A 13,403-nucleotide genomic window follows, 5' to 3' on the forward strand; every position below is an offset into this window, starting at 1 on the left:
GTACCCCTTTAACAACTTGGAGTCAGACCAAACATTTAAACTGCAATTAGACCTCAACCTTAACAGCCAGGTTCATAATAATTTAAGTTCATAATTATAAGTCTTTTTAAAAAGACTTAAAAGGTCCAGAGTTTAATATAACTTTGTCCCCCATGTTGAGCCACCAAATTGTACACACTGCTCCTTTAAAGTTGAATCATGAACGTCATGAACAGTAAAACAGTTTTAAACTTTCTGTAATCACTCCTTCTGTGGACGGCTTGGGGGGAACAAAACATACAGTCCTCTACGCAAAAATAGTTTAAAAAGTTTATCTTAAGGGAACAAGTCTTAAAATTCCAGTGGGAATCTTGTCATGGATGGGGATGTCATGTGGATTTCGTCCTCCCTCAGTGGAAGCTCATCAGGAAGCGATGAACAAAACAAAACGCCTAAATTTAGCAGTGATCCTGTTTCAACTTTTAAACATTTAATCTAATAAAAATAACTTAAAATGACAGTTTCAGAGGGAATGTTTTAATGGTAGATCATTTCCACATGACAATGACACAATTAAAAATGTTCTCATGTCAACCTTTTTCCACAGTTTTCCCTTAAAGTAAGCTGGATTTTAAACCGATTATTTTTTTTGCACCCTCCTACCATTCATGTAACACTTTTCCATGTAAGAAAATACAGCATTTTAAAACATATTTGGCAATACAGAAGCAAACCCAGTAAGTTTTCCTCCACAAAGAAATGTAATAAACATTTTTATGCTGACACATGGATTCCTAGCCCTCCAACCCCTCAACTTTTTTTTTTTTTAACTAAAATAACCCAGAATGTTAACAGTCTATACAGCTAAAGGGCACAATTAATGATGAAAAAGAACATTACAATCATGTAGTTTAAACAGAGTGTATTCTTCGCTAACAAACGTCCTAACTAGACAAAATAAAGGTAATAATATAGTGGAGTTCAGGAAGGAAAAGAAAAGGAGTGACCGATAGTTTGACAGGGCATTTTGTCTGGCAATTTCTGAGTGTGGATCTTTGCACCGATACACCATATCAAATCTTTGGGAATTACCAATTTATCAGATTACATCTTAAGGAAAGGCAAGCAGAAGTGCCTGTTACAGTTACCATTCTTCGTTTTACAAGGCTATTACTGTTGCTCGTCTTTGGCTCAAGGCCTAGTGATCAAACAGAAGGCACTTTTGTTGGCATTTGTGATGCAACTAACATGGCAGTTATACCTCAGGGCCTAAATGAATATTAATGAGAATGCAGTAATCGATCAATTTGACCTTTTTTGTTTTTTTGTTGTTTTTTTAAATCATCACGCGACATGGTGAGCCAAAGACTTTCTGACTCAACATCCAAATTCCTTTACCCATTTTTCTTTCTTTTAAAGTAACTGCACACAGTGCTAGTGTAACAGGCTTGCATATGACTGGAATCATGAACAGAATAATGGGCTACCTACATGTGCACTTGTCAGTTCTGTAGTTGATCTACGTGGGACCCCAAAAAAACTAGCAAGTTATGCCAGACTTCACTAAATTAAAATAACAAAATTTGACCTGTCCAAGTGAATCCATAGGAGACTTGTCTTACATGTGAGTGCACAGGCATTCCCAGAAAAAGGACATGAACAGTGTTGTTGTGAAATGAATAAGAAACCTGATCTAAGCTCGACAAGGCAATACTGTATAGGGAAGATCTCGATGACTCGCTAAGAGATGCCGCAACATTTAAAATCATCAAAACTGCTGCACGCATGTTTACTACCAATCATGTTGAAGTAATAGAACTGCCAACCATTTTCCAAAGCAAACCGTCGTGTTTACATGAGCTTCCGTCTTTGAAATTTGCTTTAAAAAAAAGGAAACAGATTTTAGATTTCACAGGTTTTGGGGCGTTCTACTAAACAAAACTTTCGTAAAGCTTTTTGTGTCTCCAGATGGAGTTGTGTGAAGTGCTTCAGTTGGGGCTAAAGACTACAAAGTTCCTCTATGGCACGCTCCTCGTCTCTGCATAAGGCCAGCTACATTAGCTGCTACTCGCATAACAAGCCAGAATCTCAGACCGAACTGTCAGCGGTAGAGTTGCATTATGGACAATGTAGGCGCCAGAAGGTAGAGCAAATCTCTAGTTTTACTTCATGACTTTGAATAGATGTTTCAGAAGTGTAGTGCTGACTCTGTGGATTACTCTTAAGGTAGGTAACTCAAGTCTAGATTTGACAAGCAGGCTGCATCACATGATACTTGAAAGGACAAATATTGACATAGTTAACAGTGTATATTATTCTCACAGTGAAGGAAGAACTATTTTAAAATATAACACACTTTGGTATGCTTTGGAAAATGTGTAACAGCGATGTAACACAGCCTAAATATGATAAGTAGTAAATGTTACAACATGCATGAACAAACAACTTCCTGAAAAACAAACAAACAAAAAAAAAAAAACATAATTTCCGTTTTCATACATAGCCGATGACTTCATGTTACCACAGGAAGCACCTTACTGCCATCGTCACCCCACATATAAAAAGAAAACCAAAAAAAAAAAAAACGCCATGGAGGACTGTAGTAACTGTGACGGGGGCATGGAAACTAGCAGTGATGGAAACTATTAACAAGCTGGTTTAAACACCACAGATGACTCACATTATTACAGTTATTACTACTACATCTTCGACAGTGTGTGTGCAAGATTGTCCGACGGCCAACATATGCTTAAAGCCAGGAGATAGTGTACCATGCATCTGACATTAGGATGCTTTAAAATCGGTGGGTTCTGGATGGAAAAAGAGACAAACGGTCAGACTCAGTCGCTGATCTGAGCTGACAATACTGTGGGTTTCTGGCAAAGCCAAGCTGCGAGCAGTGGCTGCTTCACCCCCCGCCCCATGCTGTGATCTGTCTCTGTATGAACTATGTTAGATCGACCATTTAATGAGAAGCTTCAGTGTTTGCAAACCATCAGCATCCTGGATAAATCTCCCACAATCTTCCACATATGGCTTAACATACTGTTTTGTTTTCTTACAGAATCGTACACCTTGTCCAACAAAGCGTCACATCCCTCCAAGTTTTGTTCACATCCTGCAAATGAACCGTAACTCAGCTTGGCAAGATCACTGTTACCGTTCAATTGACATCAAATTTATACAGGCTGGACAGTGAACAAAACCAAACAAACAAAACAAAAAAAAAGCCAGATGAGCAATTAATGCAAATGAAAACAGCAAAGAGAAGAGATGCTTCTGTCACCGGGCCACTCTTACCCCTTGAGCAGACGATCACAGTGTAGCAGCCTTTTGCTACCTCATGAGACTCTTATTAGGGAGGGAGAAACACTTCACTGGTATCTTTAATTTACAAAACTGTGATCATAAAAATAAAGCCTTGGACCTGTGACAATAAAACAACGAGCAAAACTGGTGTTAACATGACATTTACCCCCCTGCCCATCCGCCTCCTCCACCCCACACCCAAAAACATTTTTTTTAAAAAGAAAAAGAAAGAAAGGTAATTCACCTTAACACTCCTTTAGGCACATAAGTCTTTATGGATCCCACTTGAGTGGTGGTCAGGAATGCTCTTCACAGAATAAACAAACCAAGAAAAAAAAAAAAAAAGTGAGGGTGCCTTTTTACGCAAACTTGGTCAAAAGAAGCGATAGCTCTGTTTTAAAAGACTTGTGTTGGTGGCTTTTCGGGTGAAACAATAACCACTTACAACAAAGAAATCCACACGACTCTGAACTGCATGCCTGACCAGGATTTTACAGGACGGAAGATGCCCCACCCCAAGCAACATCTTCAGACTTCCTCCACCTAAAAACTGTGACCTTGATCATCTCTCCTGTTTTTTTTGTGTTTTTTTTAAAGGTTTTTTTGGTGTGTTTTTTTTTTGTTTTTTTAATTGTTGTTTTCTCCTTAAAGGTTTGTGTCAACACTAAAATCACAATCTAGCCTGGAATATTGCTCAGCAGCTATTTACAGAATTGCAAAACAAACAATCTGACTGATCTACACACAATATCTCACATTGTCCTGTGTTTTATTCTTAGTGGTCCTCTTCAAAAAAAAAAAAAAAAAAGTAACATACTACAAAGTGTAAACATGGAAAAAAAAAAACCCTATCTTGTATAAATGTTAATCATCCTGCCCGCCCGCCCTAACCGCCTTGACAAAGAACCGTACCTGCACGATGACCTAATGAGTGTTTTCTATATTTTTGGAAACCGTTATTCGGCCCCGAACTTTTAGTGCAGATCTGCTGTGCAGTATTAGGACCTTTCTAACCATTTCAAGTAAACCCCCCCTCTTTATTTTTTTAAAATGTCCCGTTTCTCTTCCACGCTGCGATCCGTTTTTGTTCAAAAGAGAACTGTCCTCCGTCGTTCTGTATTGTGGCGTTCTGCTTCTGCTTGCTCAGGTTGAAGTGTTTCCCCCACGCGCATATAGCCAGCCCCTTCCTTTAAGTGAGTACAATGTTAAACAAGTAAGAAAAAAAAGAAATTAAAAGGAAAAAAAAAAAATCATCTGTCACTTACAAATCCTTCCGTGTTTGCAACATTGAGATGTCAGGCCCAACATTTAAGTTAAATTTCTTCATTTTTTTTGAACACACAGCAGAATAAACATTGTTTGGAAGCAAGGTCTCCTGGTGGCAAGTCAAAAGTTCAGAGGTCACATTTCTTTTTCTTTTTTTGTTGTTGTTGTTGTTGTTGTCGTTTGTTTGTTTGTTGTATTTTTCTTGCCGTTTCTCGACAGCTTTAGTCCTGCTTGGCCTGAAGCTGCTGCTTCCAGGCCTCATTCAAGTAAACCAGTCGCTTGTAGTTGAGAATAAAGAGAATGAAGTTCAGCGCATATGTGGTGATGCAGATGATGCAGAAGTCCTTTAGGACAAAGTAGAGGATGTAGCCCAGGTAGAGCGAACCCACCACCGACAAGATGGATGTCGTCATGAGAATAAGGGCGGCCATTGCACTCACAGTCATTCCTACGGCGAGAAACACAAACTAAAGCTTAGACAGATAACACACACACAAGAAACCTGATGAGTCTGCCCTTTCCTCTGAGCGTTCAGCCTCAGACAGTTCTCTATTTATGTCACCAGCATCCTCGTGATGACGCTGAATAGTCATATTATTCTGTTGTCACATGAGGTGTAGTCATAGTTCTAGGTTAAGGTGAAGGTGAAGCAACTTTTTTTTTGGTAACAATTATTGCTAATCTACAGATGAGGATCCTATTTTGGTACCTTCATGTCATTTGGCCGGTCTTCCCTTACAATGTGATCTACACTATATTTAATACAACCCAGGATTTATCCATTATTCCAAAGAATGCTGGCTGTTTAATACATTTGCCCTGGTTTCTCTTGCCACCTAAACACTTCCTGGCCAAAACCCCTCTGGGTACATCTCCGTCATGGACACAACACTATTTTAATGTGTTCTCCACGCAACTTTAAACACCACCAGGAGCGTTTCAGAAGCGTTTTGCCCGCCAGACTTTGCTAACTTGCTCAGATTTGGTCATTTTTCTGGTTTACGTGCTTCTAAATATGTAAATATTTAAATTAAATTGTTTCCATTTTGGCTGTTTTACAATCAGAGGTTTGCACAGGGTGTTTTATTTTGAAAGTCGACTGGATTCTCTATGCCGTTTCTGTGTCGACAGAGCTGAGCAGAGACCCGTTTCTGGGACGCTTCTGAACCGGACCACAGCGCAAGTTTGAAACATTGACTAGAACAGCCACGACTGGCTCCGGCAGTCGTGGTGCACACATATCGTTTTCGTAACCGCTGGAATTTGGCTGTTAGCTGTTGGCAAAATTCCCAGCTAAACTCTTCCTGGTTTCTCGCACGCGTTTGGCATCAATAAAACTGCATATCTGAGAGCTGTGACGGGTGTGGGGGTGTTTGGTTTTCAAATCAGTACTGTTTAATTAGAATCATCAAACTTAATTATCTCATTAATCACATAAACAAACTGCTGGCATGCCTACGGTGCAGTGGTGGAAAGTAGATTTACTCAAATACTGTAATGTATTCATTCATCCTTCTAAGGATAGATGATACGACTATATAATACCATGACATGAGATAAATTTGTCAATAAAGATTTTATGTTTACGTCCTTGTGGGTGTATTAAACCATCATGGTTAATGTTACAAATCAATGAGCATGACTGCTTTATGGACTTATTGTATTTTTGTTTCTATTCTTGCATTAATGTGATGAAGTACTTTGATTTTCAGGTCTTTTATTTGCTGGATTATCCAAATATCTAATCTATTAACACTTTCTATCCTCTTCATAACTCTAGATTACAATAAAGGGAAAATATAATGGGACAAGCCACAACTATAGCATTAATTTCATGTGGAAACATCTGAGTCTACAGCAGTCACATGCTGTATGCTGGCATTAATCAGCTACTAAAGCCTTAGTTGTGCAGATTCTGGACTCATGCCTACTCACAAATATTGGACGGTCCAAGACTGCGAGAATAATGAAAGTTCTCAAACTGAGTAGTCTTGCCTTTAATATGGAAATCTTGAGCCGCTGTAGCAGTTTGGCGTAACTGGGCTGCTATTGTGTTAGTCAAACGAGTGGTTACTGCTGTGGCTAAAAGGACCTCTTGTTCTGTGCCAGCGCCAGGTGGCCAAGCGAGCCTACAGGCCACTCGGCGGGCAAACATGTCAAACCAGCATGACTGAGTCAGCAACACCAATAATGTACTGTAGGGGAGGAAAATGTGACTGTGAATATCACCAAAGGGGGGAAAGTAAAGCTTCAAGTTAAGACAAGTTACCTTGTGATCTGAACGGTTGGAGCCAAAATGAGACAGCAGTAATAAGAGTCAAACTTTAACGAATCTGATAACACGTGAGTCAGTATTAGTCAAATATAGCCATGACAGGCAAAGTGTTGAGTCAGCCCTGCTTGACCAGATAACTCTGAATACATTGACATCTTACCTAGTAGAAGCTGAAAGGCATAAAACACGATCCCGTAGACACTGTTGGGTTGGTTCAGTGCGCTGTCGTTTCCAAAGATTGAGCCCAAGAGTCCAAATCCTCGACCCCACCTACAAGAAAAAAAAAAAAAAGAACACACACACAAAACATCCAGTTATAACTTTATTTCAGAGAAAACTGTGGGAAACTGGATCACAGCTGAGCACTATGAAAACCCGATGAGTCACACTAAAGATAAAAAAAACAAAAAAGTACACAGCGCTCAGGTCTTTACAGTGTTTGTTTTCCTGTTTCCTCGTAAACCTGACGTACGAGTTGAGTGAGTTTTTTGTTTTTCCCTCGATTCATCTGAATATTCTCTCGACTTGTCAAAACAGTTAAGAATGTCGTGCCGTCTTCAAACAGTCCAAAATAACAGCTGACGATCAGCTAATCAATTCATTGACAAAATCCATCTGGACTTATGCATGTGACAGATGAGAGCCTGTTCGAACAAACCCCTGTATCGAGTTTGATTTTAAGACCCCCTGAAGTCAAGAGGATCACATTTAATTTGTCTGATCTTCTTTGGCACAATCATCGGTGCTGCCCACCTGTTAATACCAGTCTGTTGTTCACTACTATCTTTAAACCTGTGCGACACATCAGGTCTCGTTCCAGTTGGTGCCCTAGTAAAAAACTGAAGCCGCTGACCTGCTGTGAAGTTGGAGGTTTATGAGATTATGTTTAAATTTTAACATCGTTTTTACGTGCCGATAAAATTCTTTCGACATCCAGCACACTGAAAGACAAGATAGATGAACGTTCAGTACAAGTTTCACTGAGTGGGAACGTTCAACGTGTTCAACATGTTCAGTAAACAGCACTTTTTTTCACAGACCCTCTGCTCTAAAGTGCCAGGAGGAAATTTAAAGTTGTTCATGTCTCATTCATGTCTATACAGCAGGAGTACAGAGCCCAGACATTTGTTTGCTTACTCCTCATTTACCACATGCATAGTCGGAAGTATTTTTTGAAGAACGGCAGTAAGAATTAGGGATGATACAAGCTTAAAAGCCTCCGTGTGAGCAAGTATGTCACTCTTTTGAACCACTTTCTTGGTCTGCAATCGCACTTTGTTGCAGCTTATTCTCCTTGCATATAATAAAAAAAAAATACCACATTGCTGACAGTCATGCTTTCCAATAATTTCTCTACCACAGGCACATTCTGGCTTGTGTTTTTAGACCTTATCTTACTGTATAAGCATTCGCACAAAACAGGCGGTTCAACATACTTAAATACGGTAAGCTGCATCGCCAAATATAGAGTATTCTCGCCTTATCTCAGAGCCCTTGATGTCACTGTTTACACTGAAATAGTATCTTGCTAGGATTCTTTATTTGGGTGGGAAGACGATGACAAAAGTGAGACCGTCCCCGGACAATTCACTCACTCATCTTACAAATATGTGTTGCCTCCAAGGCAGGTTGCATTCCAGTTATGCTGTGAGTGTTTGGTTCAGGCCCTGCAAGGAGACTCTGTCAATCATTCAGTCAGATTCAATAGGTGGGGGGGTTAACTTTGACTAGGAGTTGAATGCACACAGTTAAAGGTGGTGTGACTGCTTCACGGGAATAGGTTTGAGTAAAGCATGAAGCGATGAACTGTAGCAGCAGTTTTCTGTGTGGATAAACCAATGTAGCTATCTGTTCATCTGGTAATAATGTGTGACTGTGACCACAGCATTGAAACTTCAAGGTAGCAAACAGCATTACCTCTCTGACTGACCTCTGGAGCTCTGTTGTAGGTATGTAGGGTGGACTGACTGACTGACTGGTTGACATTAGCACGGCGGCTAATGACAGCAGCGTGACAGCTAACAGAGCGCTAACTATTAGGTTTTTTAAAAAGAAAGTTAGCCGAAATTATCAACAACAAGCCGGTTAACCAGCAGATAATAAACACAGTTTAAGTCGCCGGAATGAATGGGTTCACCCGGCTACAGCAACAACAACAACAACAACACAACAATAACGCCTAACTGAAGCAAGCTACCGTCAACTTCACTGCTAAAGTTGACCGTTACAGATGTGACCACTTAACGGCCAGTTAACGTTACTAACGGCCGCTTTTGGAACGCCAACGGCCGGCTAACGGTCAACAAAGTGCAACGTTAACCAACGGCTAGCGGTTAGCGAGGGAAGTTAGCATCGCCGAGCTAAAAGCTATTCATGTGCTTATTGAATGATAAAGCTAAAAGTTAACTTCTTTTTTTTTTTCTCCTCCTCAAGAGAAATGTTTATTTAACGAACAAGACAAGCCATAGCAAGCGCAACCAGTCCGTTAAGAGTTTGGTTAAGTGAGAGGAGGCTTCAGAGAGGAAGCCGGTGGATGTTAGCGGGGTGCGTTTGACAGTTTGAACCGCGCAGCCCTTCCCCGGATCCGCCACAATAGCAGCCCCGGCTCCCATTGAGCGCTCTTTGCTGAATTCAAATTACCTTGAGCTGAACACTTTCGAGCAGCTGATGGAGCTGCTGACGTCGCACATAGCCTTGTAACTCGGATCCCGAGCCTTTTCCCTCTCGACGTGAAAGGCATATAAAGACAGCAGTATGCCCAGCAGGCAGACGAGGAGCCGGGCTATTCTCTCCCACCGAGGGGTGGACACTCTCAGGACGGGCGCCGCCATCACTCTCTGGCCTAGCTGGAGACACGCATACATACGCAGCGAGTTCGCCTGTGAGACGGAGCGGCGACGTGGAAAAGCGTCAAGACGTGCCACACCGTCAGGGGGCGGGACGCCGAGCGCCGAGCCGGGGGACAAAAACAGTACAGCGGTACCGGAACCACCGGAACACCGACCATGGACCTCTGTATGCGGACACACTTTAAACATTTCATATTATTATTATTATTATTATTATTATTATTATTGTTGTTGTTGTTTATTTGTTAATTAATTAAATTGGCTATTCTTATTATATTAATATTATTTTTCTTCTTGAACTTTTTTAACTATTTAATTTCCGTGATCTCTTTTAATCAATTATTATTATGTATGACTACATATTAAATTTTTCTTAGTCAGCTACCCTCAGTTGGTTCTTAGTCTTCCTTCTTCTCTGTCATGTATTCTTAGTGACTATTTCTTATCTTTTTCTTCTTCGTTTTCATTGATTTCGCTTTTCATTCTTCTCATTCTTGTCTTATTAATTCTTATTGTTGTTCTTCTCTTTTTTCTTAAATTATTCCTCTTATTCCTGTCATCTTTTGCTTGTGCTTTAGTCTTCTTCCTCCACCACTTCATGTCGTACCTTATCTTCTTAATTCTTATATTTTATTCTCCTTTCTCTTTCTTCTTCCTTCTTCTTATTACTTCTCTTCTTCCTTCTCCCTTCTTTATTCGTACGTCTCTTCTTCTTCTTCGCATTCTAGGAATGAGGGACCCAAGTGGAAGGTGAGGTTACAGGGAGAGAGATATAAAGAAGGTGGAGGATTTTAAGTATTTAGGGTCAACAGTCACAAACAATGGGAGAGTGTGGAAAGAGGATGGAAGAAGCGTGTTGCAGGCGTTGGAACGGGTGGAGAATTGGGTCAGAAGAGTTTCAGCTAAAATGAAAGGAAAGGTACAAAACTTGGTGAGACCACGAGTTTTGTTTAGTCTAGAGACAGTCCACTGAGGAAAAAGACAGGAGGCAGAGCTGGAGTAGCAGAGATAGAAGATGCTGAGGTTCCTTTTGGAGTGACCAGGATGGAATAGATCAGGAAGAGTTACACCAGAGGGACAGCACATGTTAGAGGTTTTGGAGATAATCAGGAGAGGCCGGACTGAGATGGTCGGACATGTCCAGACGAGAGATAGTGAATATATTGGTAGAAGGATGCTGAGTTTTTGAACTGCAGACAGGAGGAGGCCTAGAGGAAGACAAAGAGGAGGTTTATGGATGCAGTGAAAGAGAAATGAAGGTAGTTTTGGTGTGAGAGAAGAGGATGCAGAAGACAGGTTAGATGGAGGCAATGGATTCGCTGTCGCACCCCTGAAGGGAAAAGCCGAAGGAGAAAAAAAAGAAGAAGAAGATTGTATTAATTATTATTATTATGATTATTATTATTATTATTATTATATTATCATCAAATTAATTGACATAATAGTTTAAAATATACATAATACATACAAATAGTATAGATACTATAATAATAGATATGAATAATACAAATTAAATAACCTCACCTGATGAAAGCACAATTTATTATTATTATTATTATTATATATTATTAGTTGTTATTATTATTAGTTAATTATTATGTATTAAATTATTAGGTATTATTACGTTATTTGATAGTACCAGTAGTACATTAGAGTAATAGTAAGTACATGTTGTTGTTGTCATTGCTATTATATAACTGTAGTGGCTGTTGTGTATAATAATAATATCTTGCACTATATTTTTATTTGATTATTTTTTATATTTTGCACAGATAGAGCTACATGTTCTTCTTTCTTTTATATTTTATATCTATACTTTTATATTATATTTAGACTTTAGCCACTTAAACGTATCTACATCATGTCGGTTTGTGTTGTAATAAATCTAACTGTGGCTGTAACATTTGAGTATATATATTGTTTATTACCATAATTACTTGCCATAACTTCAGTCACTAAAGGTCCTTAAACTTATTTTCTCACAAAATAATGGCGCCTTAGCAACATTATTATTACAACCACTTTAATTTCCAATTGATTTCAATATACAATTTCACATTAGGTACACTTGTACAATCCAATGTGATCCAACACAACAACTCTGCATTAAATTCTACTTTTACAAAGCTGATCATGTTTCAGTTTCTGTTGACACTGTCACAGAGGTATTAATTTAACTATCATGTTCACTATTGAGGTTGCAATTTGCAGTAGTGTTAAATAGACTGCATTATATTGTTTCTAATATTATGGCCCTTTCATGAATGTAAATGTGGTTGGCAAAATATTAGAAAGACCCTTTAACATAATGCTCTTCTCTGATATATTATATTGACATAATAGATCATGAATAAACATAATACATGCAAATAGTAATAGATATGCATAATAAGGTACATAATACAAACTAGATTTTAGTGCACAAGTTATTGTACAAAGTTTCATGTATATTTTGCACAGATATGGCTCTATGTTCTTCCTTCTCTTAGACTTTTAATTTATTTATACAGTACTGTAGCCACTTAAACTTATCTAGCATATGCCTATACCTTCTATCTTTTAAGACATATATATTTATACGTATTTACATCATCCATCATTAAACCTCCAAGTATTACTCTCAGTTTTACAATTTTTAAGAAATAGAAGCTGTTATTCCTTGTTGTTGTTGTTATAGCCTATACATTGTATATTAACAAAATTACTTATCATAAATTCCTTTGAAATTCACTTAAGATGAACCAGAACTTATTTTCTCACAAAGTAATGGCACCTTAGCAACATCATTATTACAACAACTTTAATTCCCAACATTAATTTGATATAAACACACTTGTTTAAAATACAACTAAAACATAGTATATGTTTTAGTTGGTATAAGTTTTTTTTTATAATATTACAGTAAAATTATATTGTTGATTTCACCTCAAAAGTTGGCATTTTGTTCAGTATTTTACCATCAAAAGAAACACTCACACGAATGCTGTATAAAATAAACGTTTTTCCATTAAATATGACAGTGTTTTGACTACATTCCTACTTTATTCACTATAAATCCTCTTAACCTGCAGTATAAACAAAGGCTTTACCATGAAATATGACTTGTGTTTTGAACATTTCCTCACGTGACACGAGCCGCGGTCACGTGACTCCGTGTATATAAACACAGGGTGACATCACCTGTTTACTTCTCTCTCTCACACTCATCTGGTGTATAAAAAAAAACCCAAAACAGCTGTGATCGGTCTCCAAATGGCGACAGACATGGAAAGATTCGTCTCCTTCGAGGAGGCATACTACGACCAGTACGACTACTACAACCTGCTCGAGTACTCGTGTCACGCCTGTGGCAAAGGCAGGAGCAAGAGGGAGATCGAGCTGAACACGAACCGCCATTGCCCCGCAGGACACGAGAGGAAGATAGCGGAGAAATTTCACAACAGCGAGATGAAGCGCAGGAGAACCAAGAGCGCGTCGTCTTGATGTGTCTTTTCCTTCGATGTTTACAGGTGACAAAGTGTCCTCAAATCCAGGGAGCCAATAATTGAAACCTTTTTTTTTTTTTTTTTTTTTTTTTTACTATTTACATAACGACATCCTGCAGATTAGTCAAGCCCATAAATATGAATGTTGCAACAACGCCTTCTTTTGTCAGGCACAGTCAGGTTGGTGCTTGAAAATTCAGGTTTGCTTTGCCTATTATAGGTAGAAACCTATCAGCCATA

General features: G+C 38.9%; 1 protein-coding gene across 1 annotated transcript; it reads right to left on the reverse strand.

Moving 5' to 3' along the window:
- Positions 1–500: 500 nt before the first annotated feature.
- On the reverse strand, positions 501–9,827 carry vkorc1l1 (vitamin K epoxide reductase complex, subunit 1-like 1). Its single transcript, XM_010743113.3, has 3 exons — positions 9,470–9,827; positions 6,990–7,099; positions 501–5,002 (listed from the first exon to the last, which is right to left on the reverse strand). The coding sequence occupies exons 1-3, from the start codon at positions 9,691–9,693 to the stop codon at positions 4,776–4,778; spliced, it is 561 nt and encodes a 186-aa protein (XP_010741415.1). The 5' UTR covers positions 9,694–9,827; the 3' UTR covers positions 501–4,775.
- Positions 9,828–13,403: the final 3,576 nt, after the last annotated feature.

This window comes from Larimichthys crocea, chromosome XXII (genome assembly GCF_000972845.2).
Source record: "Larimichthys crocea isolate SSNF chromosome XXII, L_crocea_2.0, whole genome shotgun sequence".
NCBI classification, from domain to species: domain Eukaryota; kingdom Metazoa; phylum Chordata; class Actinopteri; family Sciaenidae; genus Larimichthys; species Larimichthys crocea.

Bases quoted from the DNA above. Each gene is read 5' to 3' on its own strand.
- vkorc1l1 (XM_010743113.3), bottom strand. From the start codon at position 9,693: ATGTATGCGTGTCTCCAGCTAGGCCAGAGAGTGATGGCGGCGCCCGTC. The intron at 7,100-9,469 runs GTAATTTGAATT...TTTTTCTTGTAG, and splicing joins TCGAAAGTGTTCAGCTCAAG to GTGGGGTCGAGGATTTGGAC. The intron at 5,003-6,989 runs GTAAGATGTCAA...TTCTCGCCGTAG, and splicing joins TGCCTTTCAGCTTCTACTAG to GAATGACTGTGAGTGCAATG.